The sequence below is a fragment of the Rhinopithecus roxellana genome, chromosome 18, assembly GCF_007565055.1.
Source record: "Rhinopithecus roxellana isolate Shanxi Qingling chromosome 18, ASM756505v1, whole genome shotgun sequence".
NCBI classification, from domain to species: Eukaryota; Metazoa; Chordata; class Mammalia; order Primates; family Cercopithecidae; genus Rhinopithecus; species Rhinopithecus roxellana.
Window position 1 is genome coordinate 41,536,856 of NC_044566.1, and position 27,701 is coordinate 41,564,556.

Below are 27,701 nucleotides of genomic sequence, written 5' to 3' on the forward strand. Positions count from 1 at the left end.
ATGTCTGGCTGTGACAGGATGCTACGGACACTGGGAGGAAATCTCATGGAGTTTATTGAAAACCTGGATGCCCTCCACAGTTACCTGGCACTCTCTTATCAGGTAAGGCCACTTGAGTCTGGTCTTGGCTGCCCAAGAGGAAGCAAATACTGTGGCAGTCCTGGGCCAGCTCCCCGCCTCCCCCTACGGAGGTGCAGTTGCAGGAGAACCCTCCCATCTGCAGAATCCTTGGTACCTAGTATTGGTGGGCCCAGGAGTTCTTTTTGGAAGAGAATGAAAAAGAAACACCTGCTGGCCACTTTTATAAACTGGGTCACAAAAACCGAAGGGATGGCCTTTTCAGATAGGGTGTGGTGTTGATTTGGAATTAAATCCTGGAGACTGATTACAATTGGAACAAAGGCTGGAAAACAGTCAGGTTTCAGTGCATTTGCAAAAGCTCTCCTAAGGTTTCCTGGCCAGGATGGAGCTGATAAATTGCATATGCAGCCAGATTCATGTTATTCATGTATCAGAAGGCAAGACTTGACAGGGCTAACAGCCAGAATCAGAAACCATCCAACTCTGATTAACCCATGGGTGACCGACTGAGGTGTTAGGAAACTAATTTCCCTACTGGGATATGCCCTCCTGGAGTTCTTTCCTTGGGTTTCTTGTTTGTAGAGATCACTGGAAATTCAAATATCTAGATTCTCTTTTATTTTTTAGACAAGAAAAGGTGAAAGAGCATTTATATATATCATAATAACAGTTTATTACTTTATAGAAAATAGTTTAATTTTAGGGCCTTTGTACATCACTGAGATCTTCCTTCACCATTTCTATACTGGTGTTCATATCCTCCCTTTCAGGGTTGTCATGGGGACAAAATGGGATTGTGGATGTTAAAAAGCCTCAGCAACCCTTACACCCACCATAGACAATACATGGGAAAAGTATTATTTTCTCCATTTTCCATATAAGGAATCAGAGGCTTGGAAGCCTTAACTGACTTCAATTACGAGTCATGAATAGTTGGGCATGAATAGCCAGGCCTGTCCTATTGTTATCATGTGAACTACTCAAGGGTAGAGGGAGTGGAAAGAGCCCTGCTTATGGGGTCAGATGGGCCCACGAGGCTGTCCCACTGGCTCTACAATTTAACAGCTATGCAATTCTGGCAAGTTAGTTGCGGTCTCTGAATCTCAATGTATTTTATTTAATAATATTTATTGGGTGACCAATATTTATTGAGTGATAGTATGTATCAAGCACTTTTTAAGGTATTGGACACAAACAGCCAAAAAGAAATAAGTAGGGAAAAAAATAACCTACCTCATAGCAATATGTGGATTATGAGAGATAGGATGTAAAAGTCTCTAGCATTGTAATCAGTCCAGAAAAATCAGCTTTCCATAAATAAATAATAACTCTATTCCTTCCCCTTTCTTTTCTCTCTATTCAATATGGCCAGTTTAATAATTACGATAATTTGCATGACAACCTCCTTTCAATTTCTTAGCTAAAGCACAACAATCAGGACATAAAGAAATACAGTTAGGCCCTTTTAATATTTTTTTTGCATATATTTTTTATTCTATGATCTTTTTTCTTTGCTTTTTTACAATTTCAATTTTTTAAAAAAGACTCAGAGGGTACATACGCAGGATTTTTACATGGGTATGTGGCATGATGTTGAGATTTGGGTATGATTGATCCTGACACCCAGGTAGTGAGCATAGCACCCAATAGTTTTTCAACCCTCGACCCCCATCCCTTCCTCCCTCCTCTAGTAGTCCCCGGTGTCTGTTGTTGCCATCTTTATGTCCATGTGTGTTCGATGTTTAGCTCTCACTTATAAGTGATGCTGGAGAAGCAATAGAATAGAACTTCTCTGGTGGTATTTGAGGACATTTTGCATATAATGAGATAAATAAAATATTTAAATATTATAATATACAAGTTGGAAGAAGATACATGCAATGATACCTAACAGCTATATAGTGCTTTATTCTGGGAAAAGTATTATAGATTGTCTCTTTAGGCAAAAATAACAAATTAAAATAATGTTCACTTTTTTTGTGTCTGTCTAGTAATTTGACAGTGCCTTTGAGGCATACATTTCTGGTTATAACTGAGCCTTTAATCTTCTTATGCTTTAGCTAACCTTTATTGAGCGCTAATTATGAGGCAGGTGTTGGGCTAAGTAATGTGTCAACATTGACTTATCTTCCTGATGCCATTAGAGTTGGCAGTCTTATTTTTCCTATTATGCAGATGAGAAAACTGAGGTCCAGAAAGGTCAAGTAACTGTCCCCAAATCACCCAGGCATGGTGGCTGAGCTGGATCCAAACCCACACATGTCAAATATCACATGGCTTTAGGTGTAGAGCCTTATTTCTGGGCTTTCTATTCTGTTCTGTAATGTTACCTAACAGCTATATAGTGCTTTATTCTGGGCAAAGTATTATAGATTGTCTCTTTAGGAAAATTTTTTTTTATTCTGTTATTCTTTGCCCTGATTCTCCACTTTTAAAAAGTCCTATTTGAAGCAAGAAATAAAAGTATAACTATATTATTTAGAGACTTAGTGACATTGACCAGAAGAACTAAAAGCACAAACTTTTGGAAGTGTCTCTGGGCAGGGGCTAAGGAGTGAGGGGCATGAAGCAGGATCACGTGGACTTTCTTTCAGGCCTCTGTATTCTGTTACTTTATTTTCACTATGTAAGATTTGGATATAATTTTAAAATTAACTGTTAATTTCCTATTTTATTGATGCTTTTTATATGTGCTGCCTCAACTACTCTTTACATTTTGTCAAGATATAAACACACATACATACAAATAAATATATGTACTTTCTCTAGGTACACACTTTTGAAATTATAAAAAAAAAATAGTATTTGAGGGCTGGGCATGGTGGCTAATGCCTGTAATCTTAGCACTTTTGGAAGCCGAGGTGGACAAGATCATTTGAGCCTAGGAGTTTGAGACCAGCCTGGGCAACGCAGCAAAGCCCCCATCTCCACAAAAAAAAAAAAAAGGTAGCTGGGCATGGTGGTGGCGTGCCTGTAATCCCAGCTACTCAGAAGACTGAGTTGGGAAGATCACTTGAGCCTAGGAAGCAGAGGCTGCAGTGAGCCGTGATCGTGCCACTGCATTCCAGCCTGGGCAACAGAGCATGACCCTACCTCAAAAAAAAAAAAAGATAAAAAAGTATTTGGGGAAAAGAAAAGAAACCCATTTTCACTAACAACCTTTCACCGGAAGATGACAAAGATCTTGGAAGGAACCCATCTCCTTTATCTATTCCCTCATGGCCAAAAGCTGTGTGTCCAGGGTACTGAACTGTCTACTAACTAGCTAGAGACTCCCCCAGGCAAAGTCTCTATTCTTCTTCCCTAGTATACATCTCATTTACTGTAAAATGATACGTACTTGAATGTCAACATTTCTGGAGAAAGGGGATCTCTTCTGATGTATCCTTGAAGGTTCTACTTTTTTTTTTTTTTGAGATTGCTCTGTCTGTCGCCCAGACTGGAGTGCAGTGGCGCCATCTCGGCTCACGGCAACCTCCGTCTCCTGGGTTCAAGAGATTCTCCTGCCTCAGCCTCCCGAGTAGCTGGGACTACAGGCGTGTGCCACCATGCCCGGCTAATTTTTTCATATTTTTAGTAGACAGGGTTTCACCGTGTTAGCCAGGATGGTCTCGATCTCCTGACCTTGTGATCTGCCCGCCTCGGCCTCCCAGAGAACTGGGATTACAGGCATGAGCCCACTGCACCCGGCGGAAGGTTCTACTTTCTAAATGTTCAAATTGACATCACAGATGACATTATCCTTTTAGAACAAGAAACTGATTAATTCTACTTGCAAATTCTCTGATTCCCCGATGTGTTGGAAAGTGAAGATGCCTATGGTCACTTGGTGACAGGCCAAGTGTGGCAGAAACTCACTAAGGCTTCCTGTTACCAGCAGGCAACTGCTTTTGGAATATGGGTAGAAACAGCATGGCACGGTGCAAAGGCTCATTTGGGAATCAAATGTTGTTCTACCATTAACCTAGGTTTACCTTCCCTAAGCCTCAGTTTCTTCCTCTTAAAATGGAACTAGTACTTGCCATATAGGGTTGTTTAAAGTATAGTAGGTATAGTATAAAATTCCTGACATACAGGAGCAGAAACAGTGGGAATTTTTATGTGATTGGAGAGAGGGTTGGGATATAGTTCCGTAGGAAGCCTCAAAAGCATAATTTACGCAATTTGTGTCCACTGGGGAAAATGTGTGTCTTTTAATTAGGAGATGCATGCACCGTCGTTTCGTGTGGAGAGAGGAGCAGATGGGAAAATGTTTCTCCATTACTACTCAGATAGAAGTGGTCTCTGCCATATTGTACCAGGTATGGAAATGGTTTAGCTGAGCGCAGAGCTATGGGGCTTCTGAAGTGAGGAAAGTTTCCCCACAGATTCTCCAGGATGGCTAATAGCTGGCTACGGGTAAGAAGTTAAAACTCTCTTAGAATGTGTGACTTCATATCATCTTGACCACTGCTCCCAAAGTCCTTGAGCTTTTAAAATAAGTTTCCAAAATTCCACAAAAACGAATAATTTGTATTTTTCTTTCAACATTTTAAATTATACAGGTTTTTACATAGCTGTGATAATTCTGCATATATTATTTTGTATCAACTCTTTATTTGTACTTAGCATTGTAGAAAAAGCATGTTTCCACATAATCTTTAAAACCACATATTAAATGGCTGAATGATATTCCATATTGTAATTATCTTAACTAATCTCCTATTATTAAATTTTCCATTGATACTAATCTTTTGCTTTTGTAAACAATGCTATCATGAACATCTTCATGCATGCTTTCCATATATATATATATATATATATATATATATTTTTTTTTTTTTTTTTTTTTGAGATGGAATCTCGCTCTGTCCCCCCAGGCTGGAGTGTAGTGGAGTGATCTCGGTTCACTGCAAGCTCCGCCTCCTGGGTTCACGCCATTCTCCTGCCTCAGCCTCCCGAGTAGCTGGGACTACAGGCGCCTGCCACCATGCCTGGCTGATTTTTTGTATTTTTAGTAGAGATGGGGTTTCACCGTATTAGCCAGGATGGTCTCAATCCCCTGACCTCATGATCTGCCCGCCTCGGCCTCCCAAAGTGCTGGGATTACAAGCATGAGCCACTGCGCCCGGCGCTTTCCCTGTATTTTGTATATAACCCTGGGATAGATGCCCAGAGGAACACTTTTAAAAACTTGATCCTTAATGCTTTTACAACTGAATTTTGCTTACATTATCTCTAGGTTTGTTTGCTTAATGAGTTAAATGCCTACCTGAAATAACAAACAAATGAATAGATGCCAAACTAGAAATTAAAGTGGCATGGATATATTTGGTATCCAAACATGTATAACTTCAGTCTCTGCATATTTTTATTTAATTGGCTGTCGCTGATGTCTGATTTGAAGCAGGGCCTGGGCTTGGTGAACTTCAGAATATTCATCAGAAGTTTTACAGTTTGATTATTTTACAATTTTTGTTGATAAAATTGCCTTCGGCCATCCCTCAACAATAGGTGTCCTTCTGCTGCAGGTATCATTGAGGCTGTGGCCAAAGACTTCTTTGACATTGAGGTAACCATGGACATTTTTGACATGAATGAAGAAGTGGAGAGGACAGGGAAGAAGGAGCATGTTGTGTTTCTGAAGGCTCACAGGAAGATGAGAAAGGCAAAGTCAGAAAGGCTACAAGACAGTCAGTGCATCGAGAGAGACCAAGAGGTACTGGGTTTGCTATGCCTTTAGAAAGAACAGTTGCACTTAAGTAGAGCTATCAGTCTTGGAAAAATCTATGCAAACAACAGAATCAACTGGACCTTTTGATTTTTTTGTTTTTGTTTTTTACATTTTCCTTTAAGTTCTGGGTTACGTGTTTTGAACATGCAGGTTTATTACATAGATATGTATGTGCCATGTTGGTTTGCTGCACCTATCAACCCGTCATCTAGGTTTTAAGCCCCACATGCATTAGGTATTTGTCCTAATGCTCTCCCTCTCCTTGCCCCCCATCCTCTGACAGGCCTCAATGTGTGATTCTCCTCTCCCTGTGTCCATGTGTTCTCGTTGTTCAACTTCCACTTATGAGTGTCTACAGCTATACCACCCTGAACATGACTGATCTTGGAAGCTAAGCAGGGTTGGTCCTGGTTAGTGCTTGGACGGGAGACTGACTGGACCTTCTAATAGTGGAATTAAGGCAGAGCTTCTCAATTTTGACACAACTGACATTTTGAACCAGATAATTCTTTGGTGTTGACGGTGTGTCTTTTACATTATAGTGTCCTTAGCAGCATCCCTGGTCTTTTCCTACTATAGAACCTCCTCCCTTCATTTGTGGCACAAAAACAAAAACAAAAAAAAAAAAAAGAAAGAAAGAAAGAAAGAAAGAAAGAAAGAAAGAAAGAAAGAAAGAAAGAAAGAAAGAAAGAAAGAAAGAAAGAAAGAAAGAAAGAAAGAAAGAGACATGTCTTCTGGCATTGCCAAGTGTCCGCATAGTGGGGGTAATGGATAAAATCATTCCCAGTTGAGGATTGCTGGGTTAAGGTTAAGTGGATATATACTGAGAAGCATTCTGGAATGTACCTGAGCCTGGAAAATTGTTCACCTATAAGAATAACCATATGAAGGATTTGAAATTTGAACTTGATGGTTTTTTTTTTCAATCCTTAAATTGATCTTTCCAGTCTTCAGTGCCCACTTCTGCAGCTGGAACCATTCATAGGTCCTGAGTCAACTCAAGACCCTGTACTTGGCCACCTCAGTTGCACCTGGTAGGGTGACCATTACCTGCTTAGGTTACCACTACATTAGGTGAATAGCTCTCCATGACCATAGGTTGTGAAAATACTCAGATTAGGATTAGTCTGTGATTCCTTAGAGTATTTTCAAAGTCCACCTCAGTCTGTTCACTGCAGAATCTCCAACCACAGGAAGAAATGTTCATGCATGATTTTCTTGCCAGATAGCATCTTAGTTCCGTCTTGAGATTTTCTAAACAGTTATGGCTTTCTTTAATGGAGAAACAGTATGAAGACTAATTTGATTTAAAAATATCGGGAAGGCTAAAATCTTGGTAGAATTGATCTTGTAAGCCCTCATGCTGTTCCTCTGGCCATGGCACAGTTCCTTAGTTAAAAGTGGACCCCATCACAGCAAATGGGGTTTGTGCTTCTCCAGTCATGTGACCAGGTGCCTATCTCCCTGCCATCTGCAGGCCCTCCAGGCAGCTTTCCTCAGGATGAAGGAGAAATATTTGAATGTTTCTGCTTGTCCTGTGAAAAAATCCCACTGGGATGTTGTGAGAAGCATGGTCATGTTTGGAAAAGGTAAGTGAGTGGTTCTCCCAAGCTCAGCTCTGAGATCAGAAAGACTGCTTGATTCTCGGGAGTAGCTGCCAGTGTACACTGACGGGGCCAAGCCCTCTGCGATTATCATGGCACTAGTTTCTGCAACACTTGGACTTGGCGACCATGGTTTTTAACTTTAAAATGCCAGGCTCTAATTGTCCTTCCATTGCCTCTCATTATTTGTGCTGGGTCACATGGAGACATCGTCTCTCCTGTCCTAAGAAAAAGTTTTTGGAGACACAATTGGAATCACTCCCAACAGGTGATGAGTGGAGAGAAGGAAGATGAGCACTGATGTGCCATCAGAAACAATGAATTTTCCACAGCTCCTCTTCCGCAGTCAGGCCTTCTCCATTTGGACACATTTCTGGACTGGAGATCTGTGGATAGCAACCCTAGTCACCCAGCAAGGCCACTAGATCAAGAGCCAAGAAAGCAAGTTTCTGGCTCTGTGCCTAAGGAGCTGTGTGACCCTGGACAAGAGTCTCCATCTTCTCATTTGCAAAATGCAGGCATTAGGCTTGCTAAGGTAGCCCTGTGGGCACTGAGCCCATCTAACGATTAGCACCTAACGCCTGAATCTGAATAAGGGCTCTGATCCACTGAGAGAAGGGAGTTAGGGTGCTCTGTGTCAGGGCTCAATGGGCCAGGTGACACGCATCTGGGAGAAGGTCTGCAGGGCTCAAAGGGCTGCATTTTGCGTCCTTCAAGCCATGGCAAGTGAGTCAAACATGCAATTGACATCCTTTGTCTAGGAGATTTTCATATCAAAAAGGCTCCATTTCGAATCTCTACCCCCTGCCAAATAGGACTGTTGGTTAAATTTTCACGTGCCACCCAAAACTGTCAGTCTAAAAAGCTCCATGGCAAATGTCCCTGATGCTGGGCCCAGAGCACACGCTCTGCTCTGCTGGCTCATTGTCTGGCTGTCACCATTTCAATGCCGACTCTGTGTTCATGGCGAGACGTACTCAATTGGCCCAGAAACTCTTCAGCGGCAGGCAGAAACTTGGCAGGGGGCAGAAGGGCTTCTCAACCTGGTAGCAAGTTTTCTGTTTGTTTTAATTTGGAAGAAGAATTGCCGTGGCCATCTGGAGATGCTGAGGGAGCCCATGCAAAAGAAGTGGGATTGCAGTTTGCTTGTGAAACACTTTAGATACTATCCCTATCCTGAGCTCTGCTCTGTGCAAGGGTGGCGGCAGGAGCTGCTTCTCATCAGTACTTTCTCTACATTCAGGGCATCTCATGAACGCCTTTGAGCCAATTTATCCTGAGAGACTCTGGATTGAAGAGAAGACATTCTGCAACGCTTTTCCTTTCCACATTGTATTTGATGAATCAGTAAGAGACTCTTCCCTCTATAGCTTGGGATTGGGGCTAAGCCAGGGAAGTGAGCATGATTTATAGTCCTTCATGAACAGTGGAGATTTTCAAGTCCCTGAGAAATCCCCAGGACTTGGGAGACTAGGCTTTACCCTGGCAGGACTATTGATTTCCTTTTCGTATTGTGGTATCCTCCAGAATCCAGAATGCAGGAGCTTCTTGCTAGGGTAGAAAGGGAGGTTTGAACTAGTAAAAGCATGGGAAAGTTTACCATTAGAAAAAAGGGGAAAAAGAAGTGACACTAAAATTCACTACATAAACAGACAGCAGAACACAATCAGTAGCAACGACAGGGTGGAATTCTACCCGTGAATTCTTCCCATCCTTGTGGCCACCAGGTATGTCTCTATCCCACCCAGCTTCACATTCTGCATCTTGAACATGGGGAAGCGCTCATGCCAACTCAAGCCACTGCTCTGTGAGAGTTGTGAGCATAACAATTTAAGTTTGATTGTTAATCTATTTCCATGGATAAAATGTATGTCAACTGAATTGATTAGGAACTCATTAAAAGGACACTTATTTTACTTCCTCCTTCTGTGTGTTCACTGGAGATAGCAGTGAAAAGCATCTCCCCCACCCCCTTGATGAATTTCTTCATCCAGACCTGGGTAATAGAGCCAATGCTATAGAATTTGCTAGTTTCTTCATTAGCAAATGATAGAGAGAGTGAGAGAGAGAGAGTTGTCTCAGAGCTCGGGAGGAACTATTAGCCCAATAGAGAGCTGTAACCTCATTTCTCTTTAGTTTAGCCTCTGAGCACTCTCATACTATTCTTTTCTCTTTCAGACATTAGCACAGATTTGATTGTTTCAAAAAAAATTATTACTTCCATGATGTTGATTCCATTACTGACCCCCTTTCCCGACAGTGAGCCACAGAACATGGCTAGAACGTTATTTCCAAGGGGAAGTTTATGGGGAGGGGGGTCACCTTCTATTCCTGTCTTGTATCTGTCTTCTGTGGATAGCTACAGGTGAAGCAAGCTGGAGTGAACATTCAGAAGTACATGCCAGGACTCCAAACCCAGAAGATTCAACTGGATGAGTATTTCTCCATCATTCATCCTCAAGTTACCTTCAACATTTTCAGCATCCCCAAATTTATCAACAGTCAATTTGTCCTGAAGACATGAAGAGAAATGATGCCTGTAGCATGGTAAAGTCAGACCACACTCAAATTTCGAGGTAATCACTCACTCCTTTCCTGTTGCTCCCTGCCTATTTGAGAGATTGATCAGAAAGGGAAGATGCAAAGTTTTCCAGTTTCCTAAAAAGTGGGCTAGGGGCTACATTGAGAACACATTTTCTTTTTTCTGACATTTCCACTTGACTTGATCTGTAAAGAATATATTTTATTTCCTCAACCATCTCTGGGTTAGACATAAACTATATATGTAATATAGTTACATACATAAATATAAAATTATATATATTATGTAATTATAAAATTCTGATGTTACCAAAATTTTCAGAATGTATGAGGTACTATTGGTATTAAATTAATGTCTGTATTTTATGTAGTAACATGATCATCTAACTCACTGTTAGTAGGGCACACATTTTGTTTTTAATTGAATAAAATGTACATAACAAAATTTACCATTTTAACAATTTTTAAATGTACAGTTCATTGATATTAAACACATTCACATGTTGTACTACCTTCACTACCATCCATCTCCAGCACTTTTTTTATATTGTGCAAAACTGAAACTCTACCTATTAAGCAATAACTCATTTGTCCTTCCTCAATTCCCTAGCAACCAGCATTCTACCTTCTGTTCCTATGAATTTGACAAGTCTAGATACCTCATATAAGTGGAATAATACAGTACCTGTCCTTTTATGACTGGCCTATTTCAATTAGCATAATGTCTTTAAAGTTCATCCATAATGTACCATGTGTCCGAACTTCCTGCCTTTTTAAGGCTGAATAATATTCCATTGTATGAATATACAACATTTTCTGTATCCATTCACCCATCAATGGACACTTGAGTTTCTTCCACCACTTTGCTATTGTGAATAATACTACTACTATAAGTGTGGGTGTACAAATGTCTCTTTGAGTCCCTGCCATCATTTATTTGGAATATATATCCAGAAGTGGCATCGCTGGATTTTATGGTAATTCTATTTTTAATTTATTAAAATTAGGAACTTCCATACTGATTTTCATAGTGGCTGCTGTATGTTACATTCCCATCAAAATGGATGAGTGTTCCAATTTCTCCACATCCTCATGAACACTTATTGTCTGCTTTTTAAAAGATAGTAGCCATCTTAATGGGTGTGAAGTGGTATCTCATTGTGCTTTCAATTTGTATTTCTCTAATGATTATTGATATTGAGAATCTTTAATGGCCATTTCTACTTATTCTTCAGAAAAATGTCTATTCAAGTCTTCTGTCCATTTTTAGTTGGGTTGTTTGCTTTTGCGGTTGAGTTGTAGGAATTTCTTATACATTCTGAATATTAACCTCTTATCAGATATATAATCTGCAAATATATTCTGTGTGTTACCTTTTCACTGTTGGTTGTGTCCTTTGATGCACAAAAGATTTTAATTTTGATGAAATCCAATTTATCTATTTTCTCTTTTGTTGCCAGTGATTTTGGTGTCATATCCAAGAAATTGTTGCCAAATCTGATGTTGTGAAACTTTACTTCTATGTTTTCCTTTAAGAGTTTTATAGTTTTAGCTCTTACATTTAGGTCTTTGATTCATTTTGAGCAAATTTTTGTATATGCCATGAAAGGGCACACATTTTGAGCTATCTTTCTATCAGAGGAATGATTAGGTATTCCAGGGATAAGCACAGGCAGAGCTGGGGGGATGTCTGACGGGAGAATGACATGTTCTGGGAATCCGAGTGAAGTGTAGAGTGGAGTGATGGGAGAGGAGGCTGGCAAGATGAGGACTTGAACTCTATCGTGCAGCTGGAAACATGTTGAAGTGTCTGCCATTATCAGATTTGATTTTAGAATGATCACTCTGGAGGTGTGTGAAGGATGGGTCAGAGTGTAGAGAAAATGAATCCTGGGAGGCCAGACAGAGGCTGCTTCTGGAGTGCAGGAAGGAAGCTCTAAGGTGCTGTACTCCGGCAGTGGCACTGGGGTGGCAGTTGGAGGATAGACTCATGAGATAATTAAGGCAGGAGTTGCTGACCTGATGTGGGGGGTGGATGAGAATCATTGGGATAATTATTAGCTTCCTTGCTTGGGTAACTGTGTGATGAAGGTGCAATTAACTGAAAAAAAGATATAATGTAATGTCTTGAGGCAGAGATTTTTGTCAGTTTGAGTTACTGCTGTATCCCCAGTGCTTAAAACGGTATGCCTGGCTCATCGCAGGGACTAACTACATATGTAATGAAAGAACTAATAGAAAGAGAAGATTTGTGGAGGGGATTGAAGATGAGTTCAGTTCAGATATCCATGAACAGTTTATGTTTATGGAGTTATTAATTTTCACAATCATCCTAGAGGGTATTTTGGCAATATGTATCAAAAGCCTTAAAAATGAGCATGTTCTTTGTCTAAGTATCCCGTGTCTAAGAATATATCTTTTAACAAACTAACTAACCATGATTATACACAAAGACTGCCTCAAGCTTATTCATCACAATGTTGTTTATACAATGATAAACTAGATATAATATACTCAATACTAACTTATTATTTAATAGTTAGTATGAGCAAGGTAACCAGCAAAAATTAAGATGCATATCTATATTTAATACTATGAAAGAATATGTTATATATTTTAAGTGAAAAATTCAGATTATGAAAAGAAGATGCAATGTAATCCCTCTTTTTTTTGTAAAACAAAGATGCACTACAAAATATTAACAGTAATTATCCATGTGGTGTGATTGTGGGTGATTTTTACTATTTTCTTTCACTTTTTTTTGTTTTCTGCAATGAATGTGTACTGCTTTTACGATAACAACAAACATATCTATTTTTAAAGAAATACACATATTGAGTTCAGGAAGCAAGGTTTCTCTGGAAATTCAGATTCAGTCAGCATGGTGTAGGATGCAGCTGTGTGATGCTAAACGAGAATACCAAGACAGAGCCCTCAGGAACACTAACGTTTAAGGAAAGAGATTAAAATAATGTAAATAAAATTCAAAGAATTAGGGGACATCTCAGTGAGAAAGCAGTGCAGAGAAGTCCTAGGAAGTGAGATTTCAGGAAGGAGGGTCTGGTTAACATCATCAAACAGCAGAAGGGCTGAGTAAAGAAAAATCCAAGAAACTTGTGTTGGTATCAGTAGTATGGAGGCCCTTGATAGATGGGAGCCACTTCAATGGAGGCAATGGACAGAGCTGTTGGGGAAAGAGGGGAGATGAGTAAGGTCTCATGGACCTTGGGTAAAAGAGGAGTGTGACTGTGCAGTGACTAGAAGCACACAGTGTGGGAGATGATTGGTTGTCTAGCGAGCTCGTCTCAGCCCCTACTGGTGACATACAATATTGTTGCATTTCTCTCCATGATGGCAAGGCCAGATGATCTGGATGGAGTCCATGCAGTGCATGGTGTACCTGTGCTCTCTGAAGCTCCGCAGCCTGCACGAGCTGGAAGACTCAATATGCATCTTTCTGACATCGACCCGATGACACCACCAAGGATCTCATCCTCCTGAACCAGCAGCGGCTGGCTAAGATAGAGTTGTCCAACCAGCTGGAAATGAAGAAGAAGGAAGGGCTACGGGTCCTCTCCAAGCACTTGGCCACTGAAAAGAAAAAAACAGAGACCTTGCTTTATGCCATGCTGCCCAAACATGTGGCCAACCAGCTGAGGGAGGGCAAAAAGGTGTCTGCAGGTAAGGCACCCTCTCCTGCACAGGGACCTCTGAGCAGAAGGTGGTATGTCTTAGTGGTCAGGGCCACAGGTTTTGAAGCCAGACAGAAGTGGTTTTGAATTCTGGTTCTGTCACTTGTAAGTGACATGATCTTGGGATAATTACTCCACCTGTGTATTCTCAGCTTTGTTCTCTCTACATTGATAATAATAAAAATAATACAGGAGTAAAACATGAATTATATAAAATTGGTTGTCAACTACACACACATTAGGTTCTCTAAGAATGTAAGGATGTATCCTGAGACTGGCCTCATTACTCAGTGACAATGAGTAGGGTTCTTAACTGTAACTAAAAATAATACACTCGCACACTGGTTAAACCACAGGGTTCCTCTGAGGACCATTCTGGGACAGTATACTATTTATGGAGGCAGGGATGCCGTGTTTACCCTGAACTCACTTTCCATTTGTCATGGGACTGTGTTCATTCACCAGACACGCCTGGTGAACTTACTCTGTGCCAGGGTGCTGTTCCAGATCTGGGGACACAGAGGAGTTTACAGACTTGTGAGTTTGATAGATATATGCAGAATAAATTAATGGATGTAGAAATGACCAATGGCAAAGAAATTAATTTGCATTAAGGAGCAATTATTGTGCCAGGATCTGTGTTAGACATTTTACATGTGCTGTTTCATTAAATTTTCTCAACATTTCTGTGAGGGTGGTATTGTCCATACTATATTGCTGAGCAAATTGACATTCAGCACAGCTGATACGTGAAAGAGCTGGAAAGTAACTGTGTTAGGGCCATCTAACTTCAAAATCCATACTCTTTCCATCACATAAGGTGCTATGGCAACACAGGAACAAGGAAATTAATAATAAAGAGATGTCAGGAGAGAAAGAGATAGGGTGGCCAGTTGGGGTTGTGGAGGCACCTCTCAAAAGTGTGTGACACTTGAGTTGGGCCTTGAGGCTGAATTTCAGCAAGCAAAGAAGAAAAAGGCATTTCCAGAGAATGGGTTACTAAGAGCAAAGGTAAGGCAATGTGCAAATAAATACCATGGGGCATGTTCCCAGAGCATGAGGTATGTGGAAAAGTGGGGTCTGGTGAGGCTGAGTGGGTAGGGTGAGGTTCAGGTGATGCAGTGATTAATCTGGACTATTAAGGAAAAGGAAATTCTTTTATTTTGTAGGCAGTGAGAATTCACTGAAGTTTCTTCTTATTATGGAAGTGACATGATGAGTTTTATGAATCCGATTTGGGCTGTAGTGTAGTGAATGCGTGAGGTGGGGCTGAAAGCCCGTAAGGGCGCAGCTGATTGATGGTAGAGGCCTGAACTAGGGCAGCCTGAGGAAGAATCAGCAGGATTTCCCCACTGACCAGATGGGGAAGGTAAGACAGAGGGGGCAGGCATGGATCTGAGGCTTCTTGCATGGAAAAATGGGATGATTTATCCTAAGACAGGGCCAGAAAGAAGAGCAGGGTTGGGGGAGAATGATAAGGTCCATTTTAGAACCACTGAGCTGGAGATGTCTGTGGGATACTCCACATAGGATGATCAGAGGTAGGAATCTTAGTGAGAGCTCAAGGGAACATTGTGGCATGGAGCTATTCATCTGGGAGTTATTGCAATATGGGTGGGGTTAATCATAGACTCTGTGAATGGTGGATAAGATCACCTAGAGGACAGGAAGTGAGAAGAGAGTGGAGTATTACTCTTTAGGGAACATCCAGTACTTAAGAAGGTTGAGAAGCCAAGGAAAGATATAAAACAAGGAGATCAGAAAGCTAGGAGGAATGTGAAGAGAGGATGATAGGCCAGAAGCCAAGGAGAAGAGAAAGTTCCACGAAGGGGGAATTACAATTAGAGGCTTAACTAACAAAGAAGACACCCGGCTGTGTTCAAGGAGTCATTGATTCACTCACTCAATATTTATTGAGCATCTACTATGTGCCAGGCCCTGCTTTAGGTGCTTGGGATACAGCAGAGATCTAAACTGACAGTCTCCCATCTCATGGAGCTTTGTATTCTAATGCAGAGGTAGACAAAAACCAAATAAACCATTCCATACAAAATATTGGACCGGGCGCAGTGGTTCATGCCTGTAATCCCAGCATTGTGGGAGGCTGGGCTGGTGGATTGTCTCAGCTCAGGAGTTTGAGACCAGCCTGGGCAACATGGTGAAACCCTGTCTCTGCTAAAAATACAAAAAATTAGCCGGGCATGGCAGTGTGTGCCTATAGGACAGCCCAGCTACTTGGGAGGCTGAGGCAGGAGATTTGCTTGAACCCAAGAGGCGAAGGTTGCAGTGAGCCGAGATCGTGCCACTGCACTCTAGCCTGGGTGACAGAGCGACACTCTGTCTCAAAATATATATATATATATCATGTCACATGTGTATGGAGTGGGTGAAAGGCAATCAAGCTAAGAGGATAGCCAGTCTAGGGGCTGTTTTATACAGGGTGGTCAAGAGAATTCTCCCTGAGTTGGTTACATTTGAAATGTGAGTAACAGGCCCTGTAGATATTTGAGAAAAGTGTCAGGCAGAGGAAACACCTCTTTTTTTAGGTGTAGAAGCCCGAAGGCAGGAGGTCCTTGGCATGTTGGAGAAACCCCATGAGGCCAGTGTGGCCAGAGTGGAGGGAGCTGGAGGGACATAGGGTCAGAGAGGCGGCAGGGACAGAGGTGGGGGGCCTCCTCTGTAGGTCAGGCCTGGGTTGCATTGGGTTGCACTCTAAGTGTGATGGAAGTCATGCAAGATTGGAGATTGAAGAGTGGGAGATCTGACTTAAACAGGGCATCTGGGCCGGGCGCGGTGGCTCAAGCCTGTAATCCCAGCACTTTGGGAGGCCGAGACGGGTGGATCACGAGGTCAGGAGATCGAGACCATCCTGGCTAACATGGTGAAACCCCGTCTCTACTGAAAAATACAAAAAAAAAAAAAAAAAAACTAGCCGGGCAAGGTGGCGGGCACCTGTAGTCCCAGCTACTTGGGAGGCTGAGGCAGGAGAATGGCGTAAACCCAGGAGGCGGAGCTTACAGTGAGCTGAGATCCGGCCACTGCACTCCAGCCTGGGTGACAGAGCGAGACTCTGTCTCAAAACAAAACAAAACAAAACAAAAAATAAATAAATAAATAAATAAATAAATAAATAAATAAATAAAAAAATAAACAGGGCATCTGGTTGCTATGTGGAAGTTAGCATGAATGGGGGCCAAGGTGGAATCAGGGGCATGACTTACGAGCAAGTGTTGAGGACAAGGTAGCTTCCCTGCCATACAAAGACGGGGAGCTACCACTTCACAGTGACCAGTCTCTGTCAGCCCTGTCCCCAGGTCTCCTGTAGCTCAGGTTCTGCTTGATCCACTTACTAGGAGCCCTTTCTGTCCTCCCACAGCACTGGTTGCATCTTACTAGAAGCATTTGTTCACTTTTATGTCTCCTTCATTCGACTGCGGGCTCCTTGGGGGTGAGGGCCTGGTCTGCTTGCCCCCTGTGATATGATTCTCCTAGTGTGACTAGCTTGCAGCGGGCACTCAGTAAACGTTTGCTGAGTGATGCTGAATGGGGAATGGTGTCTGGCTCCTTTTCCCACAAGGCACAGGCAGGTTTGATTCTCAAAGGGCCTCTGAATCCAGAATTCATGGACTTATTAGTCTATCTCCTTGGTTCTCACTGATACCTGGTTTCTGTTGTAGGAGAATTTAAAAACTGCACGATTCTTTTCAGCGATGTGGTGACATTTACTGACATCTGTGCTGCCTGTGAACCTATACAAATAGTGAACATGCTGAACTCCATGTACTCCAAGTTTGACAGATTAACCAGTGTGCACGCAGTCTATAAAGTAAGCGTCTGTGCAGTGTGGGGTGTTACATGGTGTGCTCATGCAGGGCAAGTGCTTGATTCTAAGTCTTCCTTTGCCTCTGTCTTTACTGGTCTGGGGTTTGGTGTGGATGAGTGTGGGCTCAGAATAAGAGCTGAAAGGGAATTGGAAGTATTTTAGGAATTCTAGTTTTTAGGAATTCTTTTTACAATACTCAGTGCTAAGATGGCACTCTGGTGCCCTTGAAGGGCAAACACCATTGCCCTAGAGCATCGTTCTCCTACTCCTAAATTCAGCAGAAAGTCGAATCCAAACAATGTGTTATCTCATATATGGCATCACATGACTACCCCAGGACCTTCCTCTTCTCTGGAATTTGTTTCCACCCAAAGCAGAAAGGCCTTTGGGCTCTTTTATGGTTGTTTCCTGAGTCCTTTTCCTTCTCACTTCCTCCCTCATGCTCTTCATACCCTTAGCAAAGAATCCATCACCAGCTTTAATATAGTCCCTTTGTCAATATATGCAAAATGAAAAAAAAAGCGTAGTGACATGTTTAGTGCATGAAGGAAACCCTCTGAATACCTATTTTTTTTTTTTTCCTGACAGGTAGAAACAATAGGAGATGCATATATGGTGGTAGGAGGTGTACCAGTGCCTACTGGAAGCCATGCTCAAAGAGTGGCTAATTTTGCCTTGGGGATGAGAATTTCTGCAAAGGAAGTGATGAATCCTGTTACTGGAGAACCCATCCAGGTAGAGGGCAACTGAGTACTTGGTTTAATGCCAAACATCTCACACACAAAAGTAGAATTCTGCTTATGTGCTTAGGTGATTACTGGGTAAGTTGCCATCATTAAAATGGGTAATGCATCCTAGTCCTTTTCTTCTCTTGCATATGTTCCTAATAGAGATATTCCTAAGGCTACTATAGTCTCAACTTTTCTCAAATTTCAGAGGAGGCTGCGGTGCTCAAGGTTTTCCTACAATTGACTGTAAGCTTCCTTTGTCAGTAACTTAGGACAGTGCTGAGCAGTTCTTCCTATTTATCTAGCAGGGCTCAATCCATCTTAAAACCCAGCTCATTTATAATTCCTGCTTTTTTGTTCAAGCATTTCAACAAGTGGTTCAGGTTTACTGAGCAGCCAACTTTTCCTGCTTGTGAAATTGTGTCTCCAACATGCCATCTGACAGGTTCAGAACTCAGGCTGAGGTGTGAAGCTGCCTGCAGTCAGCAGGCCAGGCACCGTGATGCCATAAGATATTCAGAATGGCTTTCCTTCCACCACGTGGTCACTAGCGAGACATCTGCTCGCCTTTCTCACAGAAAAGTACGTTTCCAAGTCTGGAAGTTTGTTCACACTCTAAAAGTTGAACAGTTTTGGAGATGAAAAATGAATGTCCTCCTCCCCTGGCTCAGCAGATCCTAATGCTCCTAGGATGGCTGAGAGTGGCGTCTGTCTGCCTTTGATTTCTAGATCCTTCTCTTGCTAATATCATCAGAAATTCGGAATAAATGAGTCAATTCAAAATAAAGCCAATTATAAGATGGACTATGATTTTTCCACATTATAACCTTTTTACAGGACAGTCTGAAAATGTGCTGCACTTACTCTGACCATGGTGAGTTAGAAGCTGAGAAACAGTGCAGCTCATGGCTACAGAGTTCACTGTAGTCTTCTAAGTAGAAGCTGGCCTTAGATAGTCACAAGAACAAGACAGCGGCCATAATGACTCATTGCAAACACTGTGTGCATCAGTGGAATAAAAATCCAATTAATAAATAAAAAATCAGGATGGGAGGTAATGAGGGAAGAGATATAAGAACGTTAGATAAGAGATAAATGTTTCAGTTAAGGGACCCTTGTATAAGTCACTGGTGAAAAAATAAAAATAAAATGGAAAGTGTGGTGTGTGTGTGCGCATGTGTGTGTGCATGCGTGTGTGTGCATGCGTGTGTGTGTGTGTGTGCATGTGTGTATGAAAGGGGCATAGCACCAGAGATGAAAATAATGCTACACCAATAAGAATGAAATAGACAGTGAATTCTGGGAAACACACAAGGTGGATTTACCAAGAAAAAAATAGGAAAAGATGTTAGCAGTTCCAAGGTAAGAATATGGACATAATTAGGGGCATCATTAAATATCCACCAGAAAGCATATCATATGGGTTTATTCGAGGATGTAGGGGAACGAACTGGAAACACTTTCTCTCTTAACAGAATTATGCTGCCATTTCTACATTTAAAAAACTATTTTGCACTGAGATATTCTATCATTTTATTCATATAGCTTTAATATACATTTACTGAGATCCGTCCATGTATGAGACAGTATTACTAGGTGCTTTGAAGGGTTCAGAGAATCCTCTTTTTCTAGAGGAAGTTACAATTTTATTTCAAGGAGAAGAAAATCTAGCAAGTAAAAACAACAAGCAGCCTGATTAGGATGTAGAAAGCTGCAAGAGACTGTTGCTCCCATGCTAGTAGTTTTTTATTTTTTATTTTTATTTTTATTTCCCACCAGAAAGCAAAGGAATCAAAGTAAACTAAATTCCAGGAAGTAACAAACCCTTTCAAAAAGAAGACCCTCATAATTGCATTCAATCCTGGCAGGGCAGCAGAAGAAGTAATCTTCCAGAGGTGAGGGTAGGGATAAGCCCGTCTAAATTTTAGTGGATTTTTAATGGTCACAGGGCTGAAACAACAGGTTACAATGCCAGAGAGCAGCAGACACAGAGTCTGGACCCATCTACCAACTCTTCCTCATAGGCCAAGTGCAGGGAGTTAGTCAGCCAAAGACTAGGACAGGAGAGGAGAGCTGAGAGAACTCCCGAGTCCCTGAGGTGTTTGGGGCCTTTCCCAAATGCAAAGCGGTGGCCCATTAAAGGCTAATGTTAGAGTAAAATAACCGAGAGAAATCCAACTGAAGTACTCTTCATCTTCACCAAGTATACTACGATGACCTTTTGAAGTCTGAGGGCAAGGAGGAATGGCAGAGAAAATTTTCCCAAAGTGCAGAGGGCCAGGGTGGGACTGAAGAGCAAAGAGACTTCTGAAAATCTCACTGTTGGACTGTACTGGAGAAGGAGATCTCCTACAACTCCAAAAGCTGGTGGATGGGCTGTACAGCACTCAAGGTCCTCAGAGCCTTGCTGGTGCTCAGATTCTAAGTTCTGCTGTACTGAAAGTTCTGATTCAGCCTTCATAATATTTGAAACCTGTGGTGCATGGAATCTCCCAATATTTCCAGAAAAGCCCTGACCCAACTCAAATATGGATTAGATTACTCCCCATTCCAGCAGCCTAATTCTGAAGGGATGTAACATTTTCTGGGGGATAAATGTTATCTACGTCAGTCTCTACTGTATTTTCACCCACAATATGGATCATTCAATTAAATAATGAAAAATATGAGATGCAAGAAGAATCAAGAAAATGGTAATATAGTGGACAGCCAATAGAGAAAATAGTCAATAGAAGCAGGTCCAAAAATAGCCTAGATGTTGGAATTATCAGATAGAATCTTTAAAATAAGTCTGATAAATGTTTTAAAGAGTCTAAAAGAGGCAAAACAAGTGTGAAGATATGGGAAATACATACATACTGTCTATATTTATATCTCTATCTATATCTAATAGAAAACAATGATCTCAGAAATCAGAAATAAAGAATTAATTTTATGGGCTTAACAAAGACTAGGCACAGTAGAGAAAAAAATCAGGGAATGTGGAATAGAAATCATCCTAACTGAAATTCGAAGAAGAAAACAGAGTGAAAAAGGGGAACAAGACACTCTATATCTGTAGGACAATATCAAATGGACTCCTATATACATAACTGAAATGCTAGACTAAGAACAGAGTGAGAATGGGTAAGAAGAAATATTTGAAGAGATAATAGTCAAGAATTTTTCAATATGAAGGCTATCAATGCACATATCCAGAGCTCAGCAAACCCAGGCAGAATAAACACAAAGACAACCACTTCTAGTTAAAGTATACCAAAAACCCTACCCAGTGCACTAAGGTAAGAAGAAGAAATATAAGGCATTAAGTTTGGAAATGAATGAAGAAATAAAATTATCGTTATTCACAGAACAAATAATGGTGCACCTAGAAAATCTTATACAAACTACAGGAAACTACAAGGTCTAATAAATGAGTTTAGCAAGGTCATAGCATAAATACAGGAAAATTATTTAAATTTTTATATGCTAAGGACAAAAAAATTGAAAAATGAAATAAAAAGAAAATAAAATTATTTGGATTTCTAGGAATAAATCTAACAACAGATATACATGACCTCTATGCTTAAAACTACAAGATATTGCTTAGGGAAATTAAAGAAGACCTAATTAAATGGAGACATACACCATATTCATTGGAAAACTCAATATATTTAAGCTGTCTGTTTTCCCCAAACTGATGTATAGATTCAGCAGAATACCAAACAAAATCCCTGCAGGCTTCTTAGAAAACAGTCATAGGTTAATATAAAAATTTATATGGAAATGTAAAGAACTTAGACTAACCCGAACAATCTTAGAAAATAACAAAATTGGAGGATGTACACAACTAATTTTAAGACTTATTCTAAAGCAACAGTAAAAAAAAATACAGAATTAGATTGGGAGAAGAATAGAAAAAGAGACCACTGGAGCAGCACAGAGTGTCCAGACATAGACTCCACGTTTAGTCCATTGATTTTTGACCAAGGCATCAAACAATTGAGTGGGGAAGGCAACCTGTTTTTAAAAAAATGATTCTGGTACCATTGAATATCATATGGAAAGAAAAAATGTACCTCACTTCTACCTCACCCCATATACAAAAAAATCATTTGATATGTATCGCAAATCTAAAAATAAAATCTAGAATCATAAAGCTTCTTGATGGAAATAAAGAATAGCATCATGACTTTGGGGAAATAATGATTTTTTTTTTTTTTTTTTTTTTTTTTAAGATAAGACACAGAAAGCACTGACCATGAAGGGAAAAAAAAAAAAAAATGATAAATTTCATTGTTACAGGCTGAATTGTATCCTACCCAAAATTCTTATTTTGAAACTCTAGTATTCAGTACCTCAGAACATGATTGTCTTTGGAGCTAGAGCCTTCACTGAGTAAAATGAGGCCTTAAGAGTGAGCCCTCATGCAATGTGCCTGATGTCCTTATAAGAAGATGAAATTTGGATATAAAGAGACACTAAGAATGCATGTGCACAGAGGAAGGACCATGTGAGGACACACAGCAAAAAGGTGGACAATCTACAAGCCAAGCAGAGAGGCCTCAGGAGAAACCAACCCTGCCCACAGCTTGATCTTGGCCTTCCATGCTCCAGAATTGTGAGAAATAATTTCCATTGTTTAAGCTACACAATCTATGGTATTTTGCTATGGCAGCCTAAGCAGATGAATACATTCATCAAAATTTAAAAATTCTGCTTATTAAAGAAAATAAATACACAAACCCACAGACTGATAAAATATTTGTAATACATACATATATGTATACAACTCATACACATTAACAATAAAAGACACAGCACAATTTTTATAACAGGCAAAAATTTGGACAGACTTTTTACAAAAGAAAATATGTGAACGGCCAATGTGTGTGTGACAAAGTGCTTAACATCATTAGTCACCAATTTAACACAAATTAAAACCACAGCGAGATATCATTTCACACCCTCGAGAAGACCAAACGATGGTGAAAATGGGAGCATCTGAAAGTGTTGCGTCGCTGATAGAAATGTAAAACAGTAAAACAACTTTGGAGAATTGCTGGGTAGTTTTTTTGTTTGTTTTGTTAAAAAGTAAAATTAAATATGTATCTACCTTGTGACTCAGAAATTCCACTTCTAGATATTTACTTAAGAGAAAGGAAAACATGTCTACAAAAATATCTGTACAGAAATGCTTATAGCAGCCTTAATTTTAATAGATTCAAACTGAAAAATAATCTAAATGTTCATGAAAAGGAGACTGGATAATGAATGTGGTGTATTCTTACAATAGAATACTATTCAGTGATAAAAATAATGAACTACTGATACGTAAGACAATATAGATGAATCTCAAAACATTGTGTTGAGTAAATGAAACCAGATAAAAAGCAGTTTATACTATATGATTGTACATATGTGATATTCTAGGACAGGCAAATCATTCTTTGGTAAAATAAACACAAAAGGCCGGGTGCAGTGGCTCATGCCTATTTTCCCAACACTTTGGGAGGATTAGGCAGGTGGATCACCTGAGTTCAGGAGTTCGAGACCAACCTGGCCAGCTGGCCAACATGGTGAAACCCCATCTCTAATAAAAATACAAAAATTAGTCGGGCATGGTGGCGGGCGCCTGTAATCTCAGCTACTCTGGAGGCTGAGGCAGGAGAATTGCTTGAACCCGGGAGGCGGAGGTTGCAGTGAGCTGAGATCGCACCACTGCACTCCAGCCTAGGCAATAAGAGTGAAACTCCATCTCAAAAAAAAAAAAAAAAAAAAAAAAAAAAAAAAAACAAAAAAAACAAAAGAGAGAGAGAGAAAAGAAATGAGAATGTAGTTATCTCTGCTGAAGAAGATGGGGAGAGAGCTTAACTAGAAGGTGCACAAGATAATTTTGCAAGGTAATGGAACTAGTTTACATTTTATTTTGGCTGGCGGTTACAGGGATATAAGCACTTGTCAAAACTCATGGAGCTAAACACTTTACTATCTGTTTTTTAAAAATTTTATGTAAATTATATCTCAACTTACAAATAAAAGCAAGAGTATTAGATGGTCTCTTTTCAGTGATGCTCTCTCTGTACAGATCAGAATGGGGATCTACACTGGACCAGTCTTAGCAGGTGTTGTAGGAGACAAGATGCCACAGTACTGCTTATTTGGTGACACTGTGAACATAGCTTCTGGGATGGAAAGTCATGGGCTTCCCAACAAAGTGCACCTCAGCCCCACAGCCTACAGGTAACCTTCCATTTATTCATGACTTCCTTTGTCCCTCCCTCTTTCCAGAACTTATAGAGTGCCTAGCAGCTGTGGGATGGGGTAGTGGAGGAAACTCGTGCTTTTTCTTCCATGTCTCAATGGCTTACAGAAGATATTGTGGCAGACAATAAATTTTGTTGCGCTTCTAACTGTAACACAGTTTTTACTCTCGAGGAGCATGTAGTTTAGTTCAGAGAACAGCAAATTATAACCCCACAGACCAAATCTAGTCTGCTGCTCATTTTTGTAAATAAGATTTTCTTGGAACACAGCCATGCGCTTTCATTTACATATTGTCTATGGCTGATGTCATGCTACAAAGGCAGAGTTGAATCATTGCAACAGAGACCATATGATATACAAAGTCTAAAATATTTACTCTGTGGTCTTTTATATAAAAAGTGTGCTGACCTTTGGTCTAGCAGAAGAAAAAAGAAAAGTTGCAGTTAATTATTTTTAAAGTGAGAGGAGTACAATGATACATATGTGCATAAAATAATGCAGTTTCTTGAGCACTTACAATAGGCCACATTCTATTCTAAATTCTTTCATATGTTAATTCATTTACAGTTGCAACAGCTCTGTGAAGATACATTATTATTATGTACATGAAAGAAAAGGCACAAAAAGGTTAATCATTTGCCTCAGGACCAGGTAGGCTAGGAAGGAGAATAGCCTACATGCAGCCCACGAAGTCAGGGTACACAGTCCTCCCTGTAACTGCTGCACTCTTATCCCCAGGGGAGTCACAGAGGGTGCCATGAGAGCCCAGGCAAGGGTGCTTGACCCAGTAATAAAAAAGGGCTTTGTGAAGGAGATTCCTGAGCTGAATCTTGAAAAAGGAGTTCCAGAGTAAAATTTAGCCAAAATTGGGGTATTGGGAGTAAAAAGCAGGTACAGGCTGACATGTAGAAGAGGTGCAGAGAACTATAAACACCTGAGCTTTTCTGTGTTGGAAAATATGAGACAGGAGTGGACAGCTGCACATGCCTTGCTGAAGGGCAAGGGCCCTATGCCGTAGGTGAGGAAAAGCCCCCAAGGAGAGTGAGGTTGAAGACAGTGACAGGGTCAGGGTACTATTTGACACTGACCACTCTAGAGACCCTGAAAGGACATACTTGAGGACCAGAAAATGAGATAGATGAGACCTGTTAGGAGTTTGATCTGAATCAGAACATTAGTGGTAGCAATATGGGGGAAAATAAAACCAGCTAAACTAGTTAGAAATGGGGGAGGAGAAGAAGGGAGGAGCCCGGGTCTCCATTCTGGGTGACTAGGGCTCGAATGGTGGCCCTGCCATCTGCAATGGGACAAGTGAGAAGTATCCCAGATCACAGGGGCAGACAATGAGTTCAGGTTGGACACATTGGGTTCAAAGGAACTGTGGAACACTCAGCTAGAGGTACCACAAAATGGATGGATGAAGTTTGGAGTTGAGTTGTTCAAGATCCAGACTTGGAGTAAGCAACATATAGGTGGTAATTAAAGTCATGAGAGTTGATGAGATCAACCCAGGGAAGGATGCAGTATGCAAAGAAGAGTGGGAAAAGAAAGAAATCCTGTGCAGAACCAACATTTAAGTGGCATAGAAGGAAGAGGAGCCCAGGGAAGAGACAGGAGAAGAAATAGTTAGAAAGGACCAGAAGAGTTCAGGGTGAGAAGCACGCTTGTGGATGACTGTAGGAAGGAGGAATTGAACAAAAATGTCAATTGTAGTAATAAGGATGGAAAAATACTCACTAGAGGTTTTGGGGACATTCTCAAAAGTGGTTGTAGTAGAATGGTGGGATAGACATTGGGCTGAAGAATAAAAAGAAGAGAAAATTTGTATGGGATTAAAGCAGGTGAGAGGCTGTTTGTTTGCTTCTGTTTAGGATGGAAGAGACATAAGCACACTGAAAAGCAGAAGGAGGAAGGCAAATGGAGTGGGAGCTGAAGATAAGGGTGGGGTGGCCAATGGAGCAAGGCCCAGAGGTGGTGGGAAGGGGGCATGGGTGAGGAGCCCCTGGACAAGAAAGATACCTCATCCTCGGAGATTGGGGGACAGGATGGTGTGGTCATGGGTGAGAAGTCACAGGCTCTCACCTGTAATTAATGTAATTTTGTAGATGAATCAGGGCATAAAGTAGGAGGCACAGCCACCAGCATATAAGTGAGGGGAGCAGATGCCAAATGGGAGCACATGAGGAGTGTGGTGAAGGTCTGAACTCTCTACCAACCTGGCCAAGGACAAGGGAAGGCTCGATGGACTGCCGAGGCAGGTGGTCATGAATTTGAATACTCGTTGGTCTGAGTGGTTCTTTGGCTTTTCTCCAAAATCACTTGGTGGCCAGTAAATAAATAAACAGGAAAACATTTTGTAATTACTCTGTAGCTTTGTCTCTTTTCATGGTCCCTACCCTATAGTCCTCCTCTTCAGTTCCTCTGCAGACAGAAATTATGGTGGAGAAAGCTTGGGTAGTTAGGACGAGCATAGTAGCAAGCGTGGGGTATATAGTGCACTTGGGGAAGATGGAAAGAAAAGTATTGATACCTAAGAGCCTTACGTGGCAGAAGCATGAAAGGTGGTGTTCACATGGGCACTGACAGCACGGTGTGTAGAAACGTGAGCGATGCCCATATGAGGGGTGAGCTGGAAGGAGGAAAATTGGTGGCAGGGTTGGGAGGGTTCTGGTGGGTCCCTGTGCTCTCTTTTGGCCTGTGGCATCCTGTTCAGAATATCTCATCCTCACTTTCCCCACGGCCTCTGTCCCCCTTCAGCAGGCTGATGTCTGGGATCCTCCCTCCTCTGCTGTTGTGTGTCCTGTGTCCTGGACTTTTCTTCTTGAGTAGTCCTTTGCATTGTAGCCAACTCTTGAGTTACAGACCCACAATCATTGATGTCTGATGCATTTTTTTTTCTGTGCAGTGCCTTAAAAAATCAAGGGTTTGAAATCATTGAGAGGGGTGAAATCAAAGTGAAAGGTAAAGGGAAAATGACCACACACTTTTTGATCCAGAACTTGAATGCCACAGAGGACGAGATCATGCAGAGATCTAAAACCCCACTTGATCACAAGGGTAAGCAAAAAAGAGAAGCTTTGCCATTAGTGTTGAGTAGTTTTTCCACTAACCACCTCAGATATGTTTAGTATCTGCAGGGTCAACACAGATGGTGTCCCTGCCCACCACCAAGTTCCAAGGCTCAGTTCAACCATCTTGCCCTGAACACTCTTCTCTTGTATCCTGGTTATTATGATGTTCTTTGAGCTGGGCTGATAGATCCAGCTGAAGAGT

At 41.0% G+C, this 27,701-nt stretch overlaps 1 protein-coding gene across 1 annotated transcript; it reads left to right on the forward strand.

Moving 5' to 3' along the window:
* On the forward strand, positions 1-27,663 carry LOC104662724 (guanylate cyclase soluble subunit beta-2-like). Its single transcript, XM_030922222.1, is given in 14 exon segments — positions 1-102; positions 4,283-4,382; positions 5,592-5,779; positions 7,272-7,383; positions 8,642-8,745; positions 9,758-9,974; positions 13,299-13,376; positions 13,379-13,402; positions 13,405-13,620; positions 17,309-17,457; positions 18,043-18,189; positions 24,250-24,404; positions 27,334-27,485; positions 27,566-27,663. Coding segments are annotated over 14 exon segments (1,842 nt in total).
* Positions 27,664-27,701: the final 38 nt, after the last annotated feature.